Genomic DNA, 21244 nt, shown 5'->3' on the forward strand with positions numbered 1-21244 from the left:
TCTTACTATGCTCCCCAGGTGAAGGACATGGGATACTGAGCACAGAAGAGGGCGATGGCAGGAGAACAGGCCAGGTGGCAGCTCTCGGGACTGACTGCAGGGTCAAGCCACTGAGAGGGGGTTGTTGCGTCCAGGTGGGGAAGGGTGCTCGGGTGGGTGCTGTGTAACCCTAGACAGCTGGGATGGAGTGGCGAGACCTGGGGCTGGGGCCAGGCGCCAGCCTTAGCTCTAGTGCTCGTATGCTGCAGGGAGGCAGGGGAGGGGCTGAGGCCTCAGAGGTGCCAGAAGACACAGACTTACTATTATGGGTTTGAGACCCCTACGGTGGGGGGGGGGGGGGGGTTTGCAAAATCCTCCTGTCTTTGGATGGTTCTTGACTACTGCTTGTTGCTAAACCACCCTGCAAGTCTGAAGCTTTAGTTTTGGTTAAAAAGGCGAACTTCTGTTGAGTGACAAGGGACTGGGCTTGGGTCTTGGGGAGGGTAACTGAAGATGGCAGCGGGTTTGTTCCACACAGGGGGCAGTCTGGCTCCCGGGCACCACCAGGCCGATGGGCTAGAGAAGCAACCTCCCCCACCTTGGGCTTGTTCTTCCCCCACAGCCACTCCCAGAAGGAGTCCAGTCGGATGGGGGCCTCTACAGCAGGGTGGTGTGAAGGTGGACACCCAATCTGAATCCTTCCTGCCCTGGCTTCTTACAAGCCCCTGAGACACGTCTGTCAGCAAGCTGGGAAGAATTCTGATGAAGGCAGTGGGCAAGACTGGCGTGCCAGGCCTCAGAAACCTGCCTTTGGTTTCAAAATTAACACTCATTCATGTGGACAGTATGGAAAGGTTAAGAAGTGGGCTCTCCTGTCCTATATCCACAGAGAGATGATCGCTTGTGACACCTGGCAGCCTTTTTTTTTATGTCGTCACTGGAGGGGTGAGGCATGTGATGGGATTCAGAGCTGCTGTCTACACTGACCCCTGGCCAGGCCCCTGGCCTCTGTCCACACTGGCCTGGGCCTGACCTGCCTCTCTTCCTGGTAGCCCACCCTGGATACTCCCACCACAGCCATCGCTCACGCCTGGCTGAACATCTGATCACCAGGCATCTAGGGCCAGGCTGGGGGTGGGGCAGGAGGTGCCTGGGCAGCCTCCTCTGTCCACAGAGTGTGCCAGGGCCTTCCTTGCCGCCGGCTTCGGAAGTTGGGCGGCTTCCGGTGCTTTCCCCGTCAATCACACGCTGCTGCCCTGGCCCCTGCCTGATCATCACTTCCCATTTCAATGGCAATCTTGCTTCCACCCACGCCCGGCAGCGGCCCAATTCCTGAGGCGGCCAGGGAGGGGGCTGTGTGGGCTGCGTTTGCTTCCCTCCTCCAGCAGCCTCTAATCTTCTCATCCCCAGGCAGATCTGCTTGGAAATCGCAGGCTGTGTGTGCGTGAGAGCAGCTCAGCCTGGCCCTGGGCTGAGAGCTCTGTGCACTCACATCCTCCTCGGAACACACAAGAGTCTGCTGGGCTGGGGGCTGAGTGAGGGGCACCCCGAGTGGCGGCGGTGTGTTTGAAGGGATGGGAGGGGGTTGCGGGGCCAGCCAAAGAAAGAGCTGGACTCCATGGGCACTGAGCACTCTGCTTCCTCTCTGGGCTCCATCCATGGAGCCCAAGGGAGATGGACCTCAATTCAGACTGAGCCCACCCTGGCCTGCTTAAGGCACGTGGGAGGAGAAAGCAGGCAGGTCTGAGAAGTGCTTTGGAATCTGCAGCCCGTGGTACTCATATCACCCAAAACCTCTTTGTGAGTGGCTGTGGAGCCTGCACTGCCCACACCGGGGGCAGCGGGAGCCAGACCCTGCAGCTGTGACGGTGGAATGTGTGTGGTCCCCCTGTACACCCAGGAAGAAGGCTGCATGTCCACAGCAGACACTGACTTCTCTCTGAACCACTGACCCCTCTCAGCCTTGCTTCTTCCAAAGCCTCCATCTCTGGCATTTAGATTTTGATCTCTCTCAACTCCAGAAATTTCCCACGTTGTAAAGACACAAGGCAAAATGCACTCGCCCTAGGACAGACAGGTGACCAAGAGGGCAAAGACCTGGGCTCCTTCTGACAGAACAGCAGGGCCTCTCACCACAGCTACCCAGGGTGACATACAAGGCTCCCTCAGGCCCCACACACGTTCCACCTGCCTGCACCTGTGCTTTGCTTAACCTGCTTCTTCCCTCTCTAGCAGCACTTGTCTATCAGGTCAGCAACAAGTCCTCTCTACCAGAAAGGCCTCCTGGATTTCCCTAGCTGAAAGGGATCGGTATCCATGGTCTCCGCCTTAATGGCTCTGATCATTCTGACCAGCTTCATTCAGGCCTGTTTGAACTCGCCACCTGCTCACTCTCTCAAGGTGGGGAGCAAAGTCAGGGCCACACTCACCTCTGTACACCCAACAGCATCTGGCACAATATTTAGCATGCACCAGGGGCTCAGCAAATGTTTGTTAAGCTGAATTGAATCAGGTGATAAATCAGACAGTGAATAGCTAATAAAGTAATGAGTAGCTGAGCAAATAATTAATTAATGGATATAAACTGAATACATAAAGAACAAATAGGTAACTAGATGGGTAAATGAATGAATGAGCAAATAAAGAGTGACGTGGATGAATGGATAGCTTAATGAGTGATAACTGGCTGGATAAATGAGTAGATAGGTGGGACTGATGAATGAATAGATGACGGATAGATGGATGCAGAGATGGATGAATGAGCGGAGGGATAGATGAGTGACTGGAAAGATGCGTGATGGGCGAATGAATGGATGGATTTGTGGGTGAGTGACCGGATGTGTAGACAGATGGACAAATGGATGGATGAACAGGTGCACGTGTGTGTGACTGAACGGGGACTGATAGGTGGATAGTTGATGGATAGATGAATGGATGGGTAAGTGAATGAGTAGATGGGGTTGATGGGTGGGTGGATGGCTGGGTGAGGGGGTGGATAAATGGATAGGCAGACTGGTAACTTAATAGATTGATAGAGACAGAGATAGACAGATGGGTTACTGATGAGTGGATAGATAGCTGGATAGGCAGAGTAGATGGATGAGTAGAGAGGTGAAAAGAATGAACGGGTAACAGATAGACACGTGAATGGGTGGGTAAATGGGTGAATGAATGAATATTGCTGTTGTTGTTTAGTTGCTAAGTCATGTCTGACTCTTTTGTGACCACATGGACTATAGCCCACCAGGCTCTCTGTCCATGGGATTTCTCAGGCAAGAATACTGGAGTGGGTTGCCATTTCCTTCTCCAAGGGATCTTCCAGACCCAGGGATCGATTGTGTGTCTCCTGCCTTGGCAGGCAGATTCTTACCATTGAGCCACCAGGGAAGCCCATGAATGAATAGGTGGAAGGATGGGTAAACGAGTAGACGGGTGGATGAGACTGATGGGTGGGTGGGTGGGTGGATGGGTGCATGGATGAGACTGATGGGTGGATGGGTGGATGGGTGGATGGATGAGATTGATGGGTGGATGGGTGATTTGATGTATGACTGACAGAGGGAGTGGATGGATGGAAGGAAGGGTAAGCGAATGGACAGATGGGTGATTGGGTGGGTGGGTAGCTAGGCAGATGAATGGACGGGTAGGTGAGTGAGCATGAGAGAGTCCTCTGGCCAACTTACCACAAGGTTACCAATGACCATAACAAGCAGGAAGACCAGCAGGCACAGTGACTGCCCAGAGACCTCCATGCAGTCCCACATGGTCTCGATCCACTCTCCGCAGAGGATGCGGAAGATGATGAGGAAGGCATGGAAGAAATCCATCATGTGCCAGCGGGGCAGGAGGCCTGAGTCACTGATGCGGTGCCTCAGCTCTGAGTAGTTCTTGCCAAAGAGCTGCATGCCCACCACAGCGAAGATGAACACAATGATGGCCAGCACCAGCGTCAGGTTGCCCAGCGCGCCCACTGAGTTCCCGATGATCTTGATGAGCGTGTTCAGGGTGGGCCAGGATTTGGCCAGCTTGAAGACCCGAAGCTAGGGAGGGAGGGGTCCTTGTGAGGGCCTCTGGCTCTCACCGCCCATGGACATCCTCACGCCCCTAGCTCCTGCCTGAAAACCCAGGGCTCCCTTGGAGGTCATCAACACCTGTTTCTCCCCTTTCTCCAAGAGCACACACTACTGTTTCTCTCCAGAGCCTGAGGGTAGTTTCACTGGGCTCTGATCTGGGAGTCAGGCCAACAGCTCCAGACTCCTCTCCCCAAACACCCCTTCTATTTGTCCCCACACCAGCCTCCTACTCACTTTGGTCTCACTTCTAGGAACCACCCTGTAGATTCCCCCATCATGGAATGTCCCTTTTCCAGACCTTTCCTCATCAGGGGTCCTTCCAGGCAGGCTCAAACCATCCCTGACTCGCCTAGTCAACTCCATCCTTCCCTCCTCTCAGTCATCATAGAGAAAGGTAGCCAGTGCTTAGCATTTATTGAGCACCTACTGTGTCGGGCCTTATGCTTGGATCAGCTAATTAGGAACTCCAAATAACTACACGAGGGTGGCACTTTTATTATCTTATTTGACAGATGAAGAAGCCAACTTTAGAGGTGGAGTAACTTGTCTAAATCCCTTGGATCTTGGCAGTGCAGTTGGGATTAGAATCCATAGCCTGGGCTTTCTTTTTTGCCCCAACCATTCTGCTTTCCCAGCCCAAGTTGAAGCCACCTCCTCCAGAAAGCCTTCCCTGACCTACTTCTGGCCCCATGCCTAGACATCTGAGACAGTGTGAGCTAAGAGCATGGTCCACAGACTCATGTCTTTGATACTATCTGAGACCTGCTGAATCTACATTGGAACGTTAGCAAGACTGCCAGGCAATCTGTGTGCGCAGTAAAGTTTCAAAAATGCAGATTCTAAAACCAGCAGGTGGAGCCCCAGGTGAGCTATCAGGAGACTTGGTTCCACCTGTTACCTGCCATGTGGCTTTGGGAAACTGGTTTACCTCTTTCGGTCTTAGCCTCCTCATGTGTAGAATGGGAATGCAGTAACACTAGCTCCTCTCCTGGGATACTGTGAGGACTAAAGGGGGCATGGTGAACCGTAAGGGGCTTTGCAAATCATCAGGATGGATACCACTCCAAATGCCCCTCTGGAGGGAGGGATAGCTCCCTTGCCCACCTCTGTGTCCCCCAAGTTGCCCATACTAGCCTATGCTGTACCTAGTGAGCAGCTTCTGGGTGAAGGTATGAAAGATCAGAGCAGGGGGCACTGAGTGATGGCCTCAGAGAGGGCATGCCTTGGTGGCCCCAGGGTCCCGCCCACCCACCCCTGCCAGGCCCAGCCGGGTACCAGGCGGAAGGAGCGAAGCACCGACAGGTTGCCCATGCGGGACAGGCCCAGCTCCATGAGGCTGAGGATGACGATGATGCTGTCGAAGATGTTCCAGCCCTGCTGGAAGTAGTAGTAGGGGTCCAGGGCAATGATCTTGAAGGTCATCTCTGCTGTGAAGATCCCTGTGAAGACCTGGGAAGGAGTGGGAATGAGGAGTTCCAATATTCAGGCTGGAAAGAGCCTCTGGCAGCAGGGTCTCCCTACCTCCTGACTCTTGCTCCAGGAGGGTCCCCCTCCAGGGCTGCCAGCTCTGACTGTGCCCAGAATCCCAGTGGTGCTTGCTTGGCCCTGGCCCACCTCCTTGGGGACACCTCCAACCCGATGCCTCCAGCCAACTCTGCTGTTTCCCAGACATGACCCACCAGCCTGGGCCTCAAAAACAACCGAGCCCATTGCAGGCTCTAAACTCTGATGATTCTGGGAGGCACCTGGGATCAGGGGAGGCTGGGGTGGACCTTGACACCACCCAGCTCCAGACTTGTTCAAGCCCATGTTGCTGCAGGAAATTTTCCCTGCTTCACACACACCAAATTCACGCATTTCCACAAACACTCATGCTTCTGTGGCTCAGCACCTTCAACCATGCTGTTCCCACTTTCTCCCTGTCCGTGTGATGACTTTTCTCACTGTAACAACAATCAGCCACCATTTCTTGAGGCCTTACTATGTGCCTAGAGCTGGGCTAGAATGCTTAGAATAAGTCGTTTCTTTTAACCTGCCTAACCACCAGGTAAGAAAAGTAGCATTAAGCCCATTTTACAGGTAAGGAAATTGAGGCACTGAGAGGTTAAGTAATGCGCTTGAAGTCAAGTAGCTCATAAATTTGAGAACTAGCAGAAGAACATTATGGCAATGTTTTTAATAAGGACAAAAGAATGCCCATCACAAGGAAGTGGTTAAACTATTGATAGCTCATCTGTACAGTAGAATATCCCACAACTATTTTTCTTACAGGAAAAAAAACAAAAACGATGCTGTAGGAGAAGGAAATGGCAAGCCACTCCAGTGTTCTTGACTGGAGAATCCCAGGGACGGCGGAGCGTGGTGGGCTGCCCTCTATGGGGTCGCACAGAGTCGGACACAACTGAAGTGACTTAGCAGCAGATGATGTTTAGTTAGTATGAAAGGACATTCACAAGGTGTTAAGTTTCAAAAGTCAGTTTATAATGTGTACAGTATGATCCCATTATAGACATAAGCCAAGGTTAGAGAGTTTTGCTGTTGTTCAGTCACTCAGTCGTGTCTGACTCTTTGCGACCCCGTTGACTGCAGCACGCCAGGCTTCCCTGTCCTTCACCATCTCCCAGAGTTTGCTCAAACTCATGTCCATTGAATCAGTGATGCCATCCCACCATCTCATTCTCTGTCATCTGCTTCTCTTCCTGCTTTCAATCTTTTCCAGCATCAGGGTCTTTTCCAGTGAGTCGGCTCTTCATATCAGGTGGCCAAAGTATTGGAGCTTCTGCTTCAGCATCAGTTCTTCCAGTGAATATTCAGGGTTGATTTCCTTTAGAGTTGACTGGTTTGATCTCCTTGCTGTCCAAGGGACTCTCAAGAGTCTTCTTCAGCACCACAGTTTGAAGGCATCAGTTCTTCAGCACTCAGTCTTTTTTATTGTCCAGCTCTCACATCCTTACATGACTATTGGAAAAACCATAGCTTTAACTAGACAGACCTTTGTAGGCAAAATCTTCCCACTTCCTGGGAAGCCACTATTAGCACTCAGGGCTCTGTGAACCATCTGCTGGGAGTCAGGGGAGGTGGGTGCCCACACTCATAGCCTGTCTGCCAGATCCCAGTGAGCTTATAAAATACGAAGAGCTGTTTGTATCTGAAGCCCCTGTTGGGGCCTGGAGATCTCAGCAGTCATAATAAATGAGGCCAAAGAGACCAATAACCACCCTCTCACCCACTTGACATCCTTGAACTCTAACTCTTATAAACAGCCTATGGAGTTATTATTCTCCCCACTTTACATATAAGGACACTCAAGGCTCAGAGAGATGGAGAAACTGGCCCAAGATTCCCCCATGGCAGACCCTGCTCTGGAACCCAGGTCTGGCTGCTGTTCTCTGCACATCTTAAACTATCCAGCTGTGCTCTCGTGTCCTTGCCATGCCAGAGATGATCCTTGGTCCAATTCATTTCTTATTATAAATTTCTGGAAACGGAATTGCACAGTCAACAAACATTCTCAGAGATTCTGACACATAGGTGCTAAATGATCCTCAGAGATAGGTTTTAACCAATTCCATGAACCACACGGGAAAACTGTTTTCCTCATAAAGTTGCCAATTCCTGTCTCACTCACCTCTCCAGTCCAACAGGACAAAGGCCATTTTTTATTGTTGTTTTGTTGGACATTTCTTCAATTTTTAAAATTTCTCCTTTTGTAAAGTTGCCTCTTTATATCCTTTACTTATTTTCCTATTCAAGTGTTTGCCTTTTCTGGGTGTTGTTCATAAATAAATGTACTTTATGCCTTGCAATAAATGCACAGTATACATTGTGATTTTCTTATAATATTGGTGCAAATAGAGAAAAACAGACTAGAGCTACAGAATTAACTCAGAAATAGGAAATGCATATTTGGAGACTTGATAAATAACAGAGATGGCATTTTAAATCAGTAAGAAAAGGACAGACTATTCAGTAAACTATGCTGAGAAGAATGGTTACCTCTATGGAGGAAAATGAGTTTAGATTCCTACCTCAAAGTACTTTCATTAATTAGTTGCAGGGAAATGGATTCAATACCCAGATACAATAAAAATTTAAACTTTCTAGAATAAAAATGGGGGGAAATGTTTAAAATTTGGAGGTTAGGAAGGCTTTCCCTAACAACACAGAAAGTTTGTACCAAGAAAGAAAAGATTGCTAAATTTACATACATTAAAATTTATATCTGTATAATAAATGATATGGTAAACAAAGTGAAATCACTACCACAGACTGGAAATTGAAGTTATGAGAAGTATTTAACTGGAAAGATGTGGGATCCAGAATATATACTGAATGCTTACACATCCATAAGGAGAAGGGGGACAACTCAGTGGCAAAAACACAACCACAAGGATGTGGACTGGATGGAGGAAATGACAGAAGAGGAAATTCCGATGGTTATAAACAAATAAAACACAGAAGAATGCAAATTAAATCAACATTGAGTTACTATTTCTCACCCATAAGAGAATCAAAAATAAACTTCTGTGTGTTGGCAACGATATGAAACAGTGGGAACTCACACTCTGTAAAAGCGTGGATTTGGTACAACCCTTTCAGGGAACGGTTGTGCAGTATCTGGTAAGTCACAGCTATGCACACCCTAAGCTGTAGCAATGTCAGATATGTATATTCTTAAGAAAGTCTCACAGGTCTGTGCAAGGAGGCGTGTCCAAGGAAGCTTTCTTTGCTGTATCCTTAGTCACGGGAAGGGCTTCCCCGGTGGTTCAGATGGTAAAGCTAAGGAGCTGGGGAGGCTACAGTCCATGGGGTCACAAAGAGTCAGACACGACTGAGTGACTCCACTTCACTTCTAGAGGAACATAGCCAAATACCTAACTGAGTCTTGCAGGTACCTCTTTGGGCTTCCCTGGTGGCTCAGATGGTAACGTGTCTGCCTGCAACCCGGGAGACCCGGGTTCAACCCCTGAGTCGGGAAGATCCCCTGGAGAAGGAAATGGCAGCCCACTCCACGGGACTGCACTGACTGCAAGGTAACCGCTGTCATGCATGTTTCCACAGTTCCGACATCTAGTATTTTTGCCTGGTTTTAAGGTTTATATAAAGGGGCCAGGCCATATGTGTGCCTTTTTTGCCAGTTCTTTTATTCTTCACATCACGTTTATGAGATTTATCCACATTGAAAGATATATATGCATTCCTTCTAGCTGGGCATAGTGTTTCACCGCATGAAAATACCACAACATATTTTATACATGGGAGAGTAAGCTCCGGCTTCCCCAGGAGCTCAGTGATAAAGAATCCGCCTGCAATGTGGGAGACACGGGTTCGATACCTGGGTTGGGAAGATCCCCTGGAGGAGGGCACGGCAACCCACTCCAGTATTCTTGCCTGGAGAATCCCCACGGACAGAGGAGCCTGGCAGGCTACAGTCCATAGGGTTGCAGAAGAGTCGGACACGACTGAAGCAACTTAGCATGCACACACGCAGGGTAAGCTCCTCACCTAATTCCTTAATTTGTCTTGACAGACTTTACTTTTCCATATGAATTATAGGATTGCTTTGTCAAATCTCATGGGTAAAAAGTATGTTAGGATTTTTATCAGAATTACACCAAGCATCTAGGTGTAATTTGATCAGAACCGATATTTCTACAATATTCAGACTTTCATCCATGAAAATGGCATATTGCTGCACAACTGGTTTTCAATGGTTTTATAATTTTTCATATCAAATTTATAATCTTCTGCTATGTTTATTCCTATATTCCTCAGTTTTTATTGCTATCATGTTAACTTATAAATTCCTCTCTCCAAATGATCACTCATGGTGGCTTGGAGCAGAATTAATTTTAATATATTGAGCCTGTACCTACCAGCATTGCTGAACTCTCTTACTAGTTCTAATATTCTTTCTGTAGATTTTCTTGGATTATTTCTCTAGACAACAACATAATCTAGAAAATCACACTGGATCTGTTTTCCCCTTCCTTCTTTCTTCTTTTTCTTCTCTTACTGCACTGATAAGGACGCCAGTATGGCTTGGACTGGAAGCAGGGAGACGGAAACAAAGCTTGAGCTGCGGCACAGCTGTGTAAGCTACTGGCGAAGAGCACGGGCCCTAGAAACAAAAGGCTTGGACTTTAATCTTGGGTCTTTCACTTCCTGGTCGTGTGACCACTCTGCCTCTGCTACCTTATCAGTAAAATGTTGTTTCTGTTTAATCACTGAGTCGTGTTTGATTCTTTTGCGACCCCATGGATTGTATCCTGCCAGGCCTCTCTGTCCATGGGATTTTCCAGGCAAGAATACTGGAGTGGTTGCCATTTTCTTCTCCAGGGGATCTTCCCGACCCAGGGATTGAACTCATGTCTCCTGCATTGGTAGGCGGGTTCTTTACCACTGAGCCACTTGGGAAGCCCCATCAGTAAAATAGGGGTAATAATAATAGCTTTTCCCTTACTGGTTGTTATAAAAAATTAGGTGTTCAACAAGTGTTAACTGTGCTTATTAGAATCTCTTTGTGTGTTAATTTTTTAAACAGGTTCCAGGAACAGTCAGGTATAAATTCGAACTCCATATCTGTATAAAGCCAAATTCATAGTCACAAGCTTCCAAGGGTTATTTTTTTTCAGCCCCTCTCTCCAGCCCTGACTGAGACTCACAGCCTTCCTTCTTTCTCATTTCCCAGGGCCGGCGTGTGAATTTGCTTTAGTTCACCACTGTATTGAATATAGGGTCATATTCTTATGGGCTACTCGGTTCCAAACCCTACTTGCACTGTCCCAAACACAAGTCTTGTCTCTGCATGATCACTGAAATCCAAGCCCCCAGAATTACTCGATCAGCACCTGTCCCACCCCCTAAAGCAACTACAGAATGATTTCCCATGTTTACTGCTACGGTTTTTAAGTTCCTCTTTGTTTTTGTCACTTGGAGATTTTTGTTTCCTTCTCATGAACTTTGCTATGCGTGTCAAAGAATATTTGCTATATTTTTAATTGTTTTGTAGCTGGAGACATCTCAGGTTTTCTTGTCCACAGTATTGCTAAAAACAGATGGTTCATTTGCCTTTTACCTCTGTTTATATAATGGGCTAGTTAAATCTATCAATCTTCTCCCCTTTATGGAATTTGTCTTTAGCGACATGCTTAGAAAGGCTTTTTTCACACCAAGATTATTTACCCATGCTTATTTTTGTCGTTTTGTTTCTTTACATTGTATATTTAAACCATCTAGAATATATTAACTGCAAGACAGTTAAAATCTTACATACTAACAATAAAGCTATCCAAACAGGAAAGAATAGCTGTAATCCGACGACATGACCTATTACTAATAATCTAACCACAAGTTTAACACAGTCACAGTTCAGTCACAGCTTAGTGGCCCAGGAAAGCCACCTGTGCTCTTCATCACCTTGACTATGGCTCATTCCAACCCAGTGGTCACATTCCATTAAAACTGCATTCAGCTGAGACCCTACATCACCACCACTTGGAGACCACCCAACACAAGGCAGGCACAAGAGTGCAGCGAGACTCCTACCGACTGAGAGCTAGCTTTTCCTTCTGTTAGTACACAGAAGAAGGAAAGAAAAGTAGAACCACAGCAAAACAGACTCACATTTGTGAAAAAATGTGAACAGACCCTGTAGAGAATTGCCTAGAGCTCTGGACATGGAAAGTAATAAGGGAAAATGATCCTCACACTCCACAGCGTAGGGGACCTGCCCGCCCGTGGGGGCCACTGCGGAGCTGGGACTGAGACAGAATGGGCTGGGTCTGCAAGAGGAGAGAGCTCGGACTGAATGAGCCCTCTGCCCACTCAACCTCAGCAACGACCCCAGGAGCTCCTTCCAGAAGCCAGTGGGCTCTCTGCAGCCCTGCCCTGGGATCTGCTGCAGAAGGGCCAACCCTGTGTTTACCTGGACAGAGCCAGCAGGACCCTGTCCCCTAGGGTCAGGAGACAAGAGCCACATGCCCAGCCCTGCCACCAGCATCTCACCTCTCTGGCCTCAGTTTTCCATGTTTAGGGTGAAGAGCTAGGACTTGATTTGGTGTCAAGAAAAAAAAAATCAGAATAAGAACTGACACGTTCTGACATCCAAGGATAGTCTCTTCAATAACAACAACAAAAATAATAACCACAGCTATCATTTATTTTGAGTGCTCATTGTTTATCAAACTCTGAGCCAGGCACATCACACACATTATCTCATTCCATCCTCATTAGCTTCCTGAGTTTGATATTGTCATTCTAATTTTACATTTATTACATTCAACAAATACTTACTGTACCAATTACTGAGACTAAGTAATTTGCTTGAGGTCATATAGTAAGACTGAGTCAGAATTCAAACCTGCCTCTGCCTGATTTAGTCACTCACTCCATTCATCCAGTCATCCATCCATCCATCTCTGTATCCTTCCCTTCCTCCTTTCTCTCCATCCTAACATCCATCCATCCTTTCCCTAAGAGAACTGCCTCTGTTTGGCATATTCTCCTCCTCCATTACTGCCACACTCCATGTCCCCACACATTTCAGGCTCACACATTTCAACTCACTTTTGTTTCCTAGCCTTTGGGCATCTTTATCCCTAACCTCTCTCTCCCAACTGCATTGCCCATCCTTGAAAGCTGATCCTGAGGCTCCTACCAGAACGTCTTCCATAAAAAGGCCTATCTTCAGAAGACACTTTTGTGCTCTGAGCCCCTCCTCCCCCACCCACGAAGGCTGTGCCAGCTGGCCAAGAGCCCTTCACACCACGGTGCCCATTTGAGAGTTAGCTGCCAGCGGTGCTTACCAGGTTTCCGACCTGCAGCATCTCCTCAAACTCGGCTGTCATGTTGTAGTGCTCCAGCGCCATGAAGAGCGTGTTAAGCACGATGCACATGGTGATGGTGAGGTCAGCAAATGGGTCCATGACCATGAACTTCACTGTCTGCTTAATGGACATCCACAGCGGGCTGCACTCCCAGATCAGGTAGCGCTGGGCGAGGCGGACCCAGCAAGGCGGACACCTGCGCTGAGACTCCTCCAGCTCTGGGGGCGGGGGCGGGGGAGCCAGTGGGCTGGCCTGTCTCTGTTGACTGCGTCACGTAACTTTCCAGAAGAGCTGTATGACGCACCCAGCAGACGACAGGGCTGCTACATGGCAGGGGGACGGAAAGCGGGCCAGGGAAGGCTAGGGGGAAGAGGGGCCTGCGTCCTGACTTCTTACTCTTGGAATGTGGGGAAAGAGGGCCACAGGGACAGAAGGCCAGCATGGGTATGGGGAAAATGGGGACAAGACAGATTAGGACAGGTGTGGGCTCTCTGGAGGCAACACTGCCACACAGATGAGGGGCCCCTCGGGGGAGGACAGGCAGAGACAACATCTGAGATGGGCAAGTGCAGATATAAGGACACTCAGGACCCAAGAGGTAGGAACAGATGTGGATATCTGGGACATGTCAGGAGGGATGTGGGGGTGGGGGTGGTGCCTGGGACAGGCTGGTACCTGCTGGTACCAAGCTCAGGATGAATGAGATGTGGGGTTGCCTAAAGTGGGACTAGCTGAGGCAGATGTGGGATGCTTGGACTAGCCTGGGCTAGACGGGGAATGATGGGGAATAGGCTAGAACAGGCCTGCTCGGGGTGGGACGGCCCCAGTAGACCTGGGGATACTCGGCAGAGGACAGGATGAGACCAGTGATCACCTAGGATGGGGCACGGCGGCTGCAAGGACATTTGGAAGAAACACAGGCATGACTCCTGAGGATGCCCAGGACAAAACAAGCTGGCACAGATGGAAAGACACTCCGGACAGGTGACAGAGACTGAAAAGCCTGGGACAGCTGTGGGAACGTCCAAGGCAGGCTCAGCAGCTAGGGCGAGCCTGGCTCCGGTCCGGACAATGGCTCAGACCAGAAGCGGGGGGCGGGGGTGGGGGATGTTTGAACAACGCCGGGGTGCTGACCTTCCAGGGCACTGGTGAGGACGCTCACTGCACTGAGGGCTCGCTGCCGCTCTCCTGGCTCCTCGAAGCCATCCACACATGGAGCCTGGGGCGTCAGCGTCTGGGGCCTGCCTGGCTCCTCCGATGGTGTGGTCTGGGTGTAACCAGGAGATGTGCGTCAGCCTGGGCATGGATGGGGGTCCACCTGGACCTGGGGCAGTTGCCCCAGACTCAGGCTGGGGAGGTTCCAGGGGGCCACCATAGGGGTCTTGACGTGACACGGGGCACTGGGCTTCTCTGCTCCCAGCTCCCTCCAAGATAACACTTCCCCTCTCGCCAATCATTATCTCCTTCGTTTTCTTTTCCTGTGCCATCTCTCATTAGTGGTGATTCCTGGGCGGGAAATGACATGTACTGAGTTCTTTAACCAGATGCTGTCATACATTAGTACATATGCAAACGATCTGGGAGTCTTAAATGATCCCAAGCTCCCTAGAGTCATGAGCCTACAGAAGCTGGAAAAAAAAAAAAAAAAAAACGCATCATGCTCTAAGGTGACGTTAATGGAAGCCTACGTAAAGCACGATGCTTTGACATAGCTGGTCGGAGCTTTTGTGGAGGTAACTTAGCTATATCTACTAAGAAAATTTTCAATTGGCTCTGAGTTCCTTGCCTAATAATCGAACTTCATAAATAATTATACACGTGCAACCAAAAATATGCATGCAACGCCGCTCGCCGCAGCATTGTCCCTAACACCATCAAAACAAAACAACTGATCAATAGGAAGAATATTCAAATCAGTTACGGATACAGCCCAACTCTGGACTCTGACACAGACAGTAAGGAGAGCAAGGCTGCTGCACGTGTGTTCCCATGGGAGCACTTCCAGGACAGTTTGATGAGAAAACAGGAAAAAGATCTGGAAGATACCACACTAAATTGTTAAAGTGGCTCTATCCGGGGAGTGGGACTGGGTGGGGAGGGCAGGGACTTTGACTTCTGCACTGTTAGATTTGTTTTCAACAAGCTTGCACCAATTTTGTAAGTAAAAGAACCAGGCCTGTGAATGGAGATGGCGTGTGTCCTGATGAAAAAAGGGGCAAAACATACATTCCCTGGGCTTACTCAGAGCCTCCCACAGAACCAAGCGGGGCCCACAGAGGCTCAGTGTCGGCATGGCCACACGTGGCCGCAGTCTGTGAGCCCAGGGTAGGGCTGATGAAGGCACTGGGCTCTTCAGCGTGCAAGAGTGAGGCACTATAATCTCTGTGGGTCAGAGGGAAGATGGGCCTAGGCAACGCAGGGTGGGAGGGTCAGGGCCTGGGGTGGGGTAATAAACTGCTCTGGGCTCAAGTTAAGGTCAGCTTTTGTGATCCGTGGAATTGCCCTAAAGTGTTGCCTAGGGAGGTAGTGAGCTCCCAGTCATGGAAGTTTTCAGGCAGAGGCGCCTGAGAGGGTTGACATAGCTGGTGGAACAGTAGTACCCTGGGTCCAGTGCACCCACAAATCAGGCCAGCTTCTCACAAACATGTCTCAAATTTTCCCAACTTCTCTACCATCTGTGATTCAGCAATTTTCCTCTTTCCTCTCCCACTGTGACGGAAGCAAAATCCCCTGTCCTGTTGGTGACACGCTTGTTTTTGGCCAAGGGAATGTCAGTGGACATGTGTGAACAGAAGCTTTACCTGTCACTGTGCCATTCACCTTGCTCTTGTGTGCCAGTAATCCGCCAGGAAAAGAGCTGCCCCAAGTAGCTGCCACCCTTTCAGCTCAGGACAAACACAAGGGGAGCATCCCTGAGCCTAACCTATACTATGGAGCCAGGCCATGTGCAGTCCGAGGCACAGCTGCCTGGCCAAGATCAACCTGCTGCTGCTGCTGCTAAGTCGCTTCAGTCGTGTCCGACTCTGTGCGACCCCATAGACGGCAGCCCACCAGGCTCCCTCGTCCCTGGGATTCTCCAGGCAAGAACACTGGAGTGGGTTGCCATTTCCTTCTCCAAGGCATGAAAGTGAAAAGTGAAAGTGAAGTCGCTCAGTTGTGTCCGACTCTTAGCGACCCCATGGACTGCAGCCCACCAGGGTTCTCCATCCATGGGATTTTCCAGGCAAGAGTACTGGAGCTGGGTGCCATTGCCTTCTCTGAAGATCAACCTAGACCAGGCAAACCATGGTCAACCTGCAGAGAAGTGAGTGTGATTTCTCACTTGTTGTTAGCCATTGACTTTGGGGGGAGTTTGTTACGCAGCAGTATTATGGAAATGACTAATATACTGTTCTCGTGCATGCTATCACCATCTCTTTCCCCAAAATACTACAACAGCCTCCTAACTGGCCTCTTGTCTCTCTATGCTCTACACAGCTGAAAAAGATACCCTTAAAAAGTAAATCAGTTCATGAGAATCCTTTGAATAACAACTCTCCCCCATCTTATCTATAGCAAATCAAACTTCTCTATAGCTTACAAGGCCCTGCACAGTCTAGACCCTAACTGCTCCAACTCATTTTATATTCCTTTCTGTTTCCACCACACCCAGCCCTGCCCAGCCCTCTCATCCCTTAAACATGTTAAGCTTATTTCCTTCAATGCCTTTACACTTTCCGTTCCCTCTGCCTAAAACACTATTCTTCGACATATGTGTGGCTGGCTCCCTAAAATCTTCTACTGGTCAATTTTAATGTTACCTTTATGGGGAGGACTTCCCTGTGTATTCTAACCAATAGCTCCCCATTCCCAGCCCTCCCCCTAGCAACTTTCTATCACATGACCCTTACTGGTCCCTAGAAATATTGATCAGTTTACTGTCCTCTTGACTATGATGCCAACTCCATGAGGTCAGAGCTCTTGTCTGTTCTGTTCATGTCCTTGGTGCCTTAAACACTGGCTGGCACTCGACACAGAGGGCTGGTCCTGGGTAGCTGTTGGATGGATGGATAAACACATGGCAGCCAGGGGCCTGGGTTAAATTCTAGCTCTGTCCTTAAGATGACTGTGGGGGTGCGGGAGGGAGGAAGGAGAAGAATCTGTTCAAGGTGCCTGTAACACCCCCTCTGCCTTTGGGGCCAGGCACATATTCAGATATCAAGCAAAGCAAACCTTCACCCTCTGCTCCCAATTAAAGCCAGCTGTCGGTTGGGTCAGCTCTCTCCCTGTTGATGAAGCACCCACTATATGCCTGACACTGTGCCTTCTTTTTCAGACTAGAACTGGGCAGGAGTGTCACCAGGGGCCCCGCAGACACAGGGAAGGGCTCCTCAGGGGACTACAGCCTGCTAATCTCTTTAACTTTTCAAATAACCCCCTCGGCCTGCTAATCCCTTTAAGGTTACAAATGGGCCCCACAGAAGTGAGAATGGGTGAAGTCAGAGTTCCTGGTAATGAAGTGTTTGAACTTGGATTCCTCCCGACATGTGCAGTACAATGAGATGATTTTCTCCCTAATGAGATTAGGAAATTCTATTAGCGCTCCAGCTGCTGACCTGATTCCACAAGGCTGAGGCTCCAGGGCTGGACCTGCGGCCCTGGAAATCTGTGTTCCTGGGAAGTCGGACGCCCCACCCTCCAGGTGACGGCCAGGGGCCTCCCCAGCCCCACCCAGAAGCTACGGTCTCCCCCAGTGTGGTCGCAGGACCGTCTCCTTGACTGCCCACTGCAGAGCAGTGTGGGGGCCCCAGGCGTTCTGGGGGTGCTCCTGGAGCTGTCACTCCTTCTCGCTCTCTGATAACAATAACAGCTAATAATAATGATTCCCGGAACATGAGGCGAGTGCTGGACTAAGCACCAGACAGGTTCTAACTCTTTCAGTCCTTACCACAACTTTTTTTTTTTTTTTCTGCTCTATGATTCCATTTATATAACATACAAAAAACAGGCCAAATGAAATTCTGGTGTTAGACGTTGGGATAATGGTTAACTTTGGGTGGGAAGGTGGGAGGAAACTGGGAAGAGGGATGCTGGGGAGCATCTGAGGTGCTGGAGAAAATTTTATTTCTTCATCGGATGGTACATGCTTGGCTCATGACAACCTGCTGATGTGGATATTAATTTTATTTCTACTCAACAGGTGACGGGGCTTCCCTTGTAGCTCAGTCAGTAAAGAATCCGCCTGAAATGCAGGAGAGCCCGGTTTGATTCCCGGGTTGGGAAGATCCCCTGGAGAAGGAAATGGCAACCCACTCCAGTATTATTGCCTGGAGAATCCCATGGACAGAGGAGCCTGGCGGGCTATAACCCATGGGGTCACAAGAGTTGGACACGACTTAGCGACTAAACCACCACCACCAGCAGGTGGGGACACGGAGGCACAGGGAAGTTTGTTAACCCGCGCAAAGTCCCACAGCTGCAGCACCTATCTGAGCTGGAGCAACGGTCTCTCTCTTCGGCCTGCCTCCACCTTCCTGCTCAGGTTTCCCTGTCTGGTTCCTCTTCCTCAGAAAGTCTGCCCTTCTCTACCTCCTGCTGGCCTCAGGGTCTGAGCCGCACGTTTGCCCTTTTCCCGGGTGGGCTGCTCCGAGGCCTTTGCTGGGGGGCAGCGGTCAGCAAGGGCACTCGATGACTGGCTGGGCGGTCACCAGCCTGTCATGGGATCGGCTGACTGAGTGATCAAAGCTCTGACCAGCCTCTCACTATCTGGCACCTCCGTCCCCGTCACCTTTCTGACAGTCGCTCCAACACCTCTCCCCTTTACTCCCTGGTTTCCAGCACCCTGCCCTCATGGCGTGTCCTCCCGTATGGGAGGCATGCTTCTGCCTCAGGGCCTTGGCACTTGCTGTTCTTTGGGCCTAGAACATGCGTCCCCCAGATGATGCAAAGACAGTCCGTTTCTACGTCGTTATCACCACATCAACTACGTGTGCCTGTCCTGAGCACTTTATGCATATTAGCCCTTCATCCTGACGTCGACCCTGAGGTGGGTATTTTATTTATTTTTGGCCAAACCGTGCAGCATGAGGACCTTAGTCCCCGGGCAGGAGTCAAACTCATTCCCCCTGCAATGGAAGCCTGCAGTCTTAACCACTGGACCACCAGGGAAGCCCCTGAGGTGGCTGTTTTAAATCCATTTTACAGACAAGAGATCTGAGGCGCAGAGAAAGAAAAGAACTTGCTCACAGCCATCCAGCTGGTAAGCGATGAGGCGAGATTCAAATCCAGTTTGTCTCTAGAATCTGAGTGCTAACCTGTCTGCCATAACACCCCCTCCACTTGCCTCCTCCAAGTTGTTGTTTTAATACCCTGCAGTACGGAGGTTTCCCTTTCTCTCTTTCCTACTTTTGTTCTTCCATAATACTTAGAGTTTGGGCTGGTATTGCCTGACATTTACCGGTTTGTAAAGTGCTGAAATACTTCAAACTTGATGAGGTTCTTGTTGCCCAGAACCTCGGAAAGGTCCCCTTGCCGCTCTGGCCCTTCTCCAGATTGTCCAGGATCCACAGCCGCCCCGGGCCCACGCCGGGCACACACAGGGCCTCCGGAGCACCGTTCCTATGCCGCTGCAGCATCTAAATGTTCAACTCTCATCCCTGTTTATCACCATTATATGCATATATTCGTTCGGTCATTGTTTAGTCGCTAAGTCGTGTCTGACTCTTTCACGACCCCAAGGACTGCAGCCCACCAGGCTCCTCTGTCCATGGGATTGTCCAGGCAAGAATACTGGAGTGGGTTGCCATTTCCTCCTCCAAGGGATCTTCCCGACCCAGGGATCAAACCCAGGTCTCCTGCTTTGGCAGGCAGATTCTTTACCACTGAACCATCAGGGAAGCCCTGATATGCATATATACATATTTTTTTCTTCTTCTTTTTCTTTCTTGATTTGTGTCTGTCTGGAAAGTCTAGGAAGGAGAGATTTTTTTTTTGGTAGGCTTATTTATCCCCAAGCCAAGCACACAGTGGATGGTCAGTAAATACTTGGCAAGTAGTTTTAGACCTGGCTGTGGTGAGCAGCCTGGGAGATGGGATGTGCCTGGTGCTGCGTCGTGGGGCGGGCTCACCGTGTCCGGGGGGCGCTCCAGCTTCATAGGGTGGAGGAGGTGGCTCCCTGGGGAGGCGGCCTCGGGGTCGCCCGCCCCCAGCAAGGAGACCACCCCGTTACAGTCCACAGTGCTGTTCCTTTTGCCGTTGACTGCGAGGCCGGGAGTTGAGGTTCCAGGACTGGGCTGCCCCTGGGTGCTAGGCCGCCGCAGGGGCCAAGGCACCAACAGTGATGTGCGGTGGCTCTCACTGTCCCCGGCGGTGCTGTTTTCATCGTCGGCAAAATCTGTCTCGGAGCCCAGGTCCCGTCGGCGGAAGGTGAAAATGCTCCCGTGGCTGGAGCGCGGCTTCATGGAGGTCCTGCTGAGGCCATGGGTGATGCTGAAACGATTCTGAAGGCATGGAGAGAGGACATGACTGGGACAGCGTTTCACGTGCCCCCGGCCTGTCACTCGTGGTATCGGCCCCGGCTCAACTCGGAGCACTGAGGGCTTCTGTCTGCCACATAGGAACTGAGTGGGCTGAACTAGGGGTGCTCCGAGGAGGGGTGCAGGACTACAGGCAACCCTGCATTTTCTGGGATCTCTGCTCACCTGAGGCCTGTGCTCCTGGGGCTCTGAGACTGAAGCTCACATGGGAAAGAAGCAGGCAGAAGGCTTCTGATGGTATAGACAGGCCTGGCCTGAGCAGGACCTCGGCAATCAGCCATGTCCCTTGCTCATCTGGGCATGTCTGTGAGCTCCTACCAATCCACATGATGGGGGTGCCCCCCAGCTCCAGTGCTGGGGACTTAGCTGAGGTTGGGGATATGCTAACACCCAAACCTACCCGATCCCTCTGCCCAGGGCTCCTCCACTCTAAGAGTGGCCACGGGAAACAGGAGGGAGTGGGAGGGGGCTCAAGGAACATTTTCCTTGGGGAGCAACCGTGGGGGCTCTGACAGCACCAGGCTTAGCACGATGGCTTTTGGATGCCAGATCCATCCTGAAAGGGGCAGAGCCGCAGCTGGGGGTTACCACTGCTCGGGGACCATCCTCCGAGTCGGACTTGGGGAACTTGTCGTCCCCACACTCCTCCGTCCCTGAAGACATTCGTTTTCTTCTCTTGCTCCTTCTCTCGTGGGTGGTTACTGGGGCCAATGGGGACATCTCCAAGGAGCTGCGGGACATGGTGTCCACGCCCCTGATGGCGAGCGCCTGAAAATGGAGGAAGAAGGGATGTCGTGGTCATGGAGACAGGGTGCAGACTCAGGCCAAGGTAGGCCAGGCAACTATCAGC

At 50.3% G+C, this 21244-nt stretch overlaps 1 protein-coding gene across 7 annotated transcripts in view; it reads right to left on the reverse strand.

Annotated features, from left to right (window-relative positions):
- SCN5A (sodium voltage-gated channel alpha subunit 5) overlaps window positions 1–21244 on the reverse strand; it is a 104374-nt gene that overhangs the window by 38579 nt on the left and 44551 nt on the right. For all 7 annotated transcript variants that reach the window (XM_042236506.1, XM_042236504.1, XM_027958022.2 and 4 more), the window contains exons 11-16: window positions 20983–21162; window positions 19987–20358; window positions 14015–14147; window positions 12860–13098; window positions 5328–5501; window positions 3663–4019 (exon numbers count right to left, since the gene is read on the reverse strand). In XM_042236506.1, the coding sequence (XP_042092440.1) occupies window positions 3663–4019; window positions 5328–5501; window positions 12860–13098; window positions 14015–14147; window positions 19987–20358; window positions 20983–21162 (1455 nt within the window). The remainder of the gene's footprint in view (window positions 1–3662; window positions 4020–5327; window positions 5502–12859; window positions 13099–14014; window positions 14148–19986; window positions 20359–20982; window positions 21163–21244) is intronic.

This window comes from Ovis aries, chromosome 19 (assembly GCF_016772045.2).
Source record: "Ovis aries strain OAR_USU_Benz2616 breed Rambouillet chromosome 19, ARS-UI_Ramb_v3.0, whole genome shotgun sequence".
In the NCBI taxonomy this organism is placed as follows: Eukaryota; Metazoa; Chordata; class Mammalia; order Artiodactyla; family Bovidae; genus Ovis; species Ovis aries.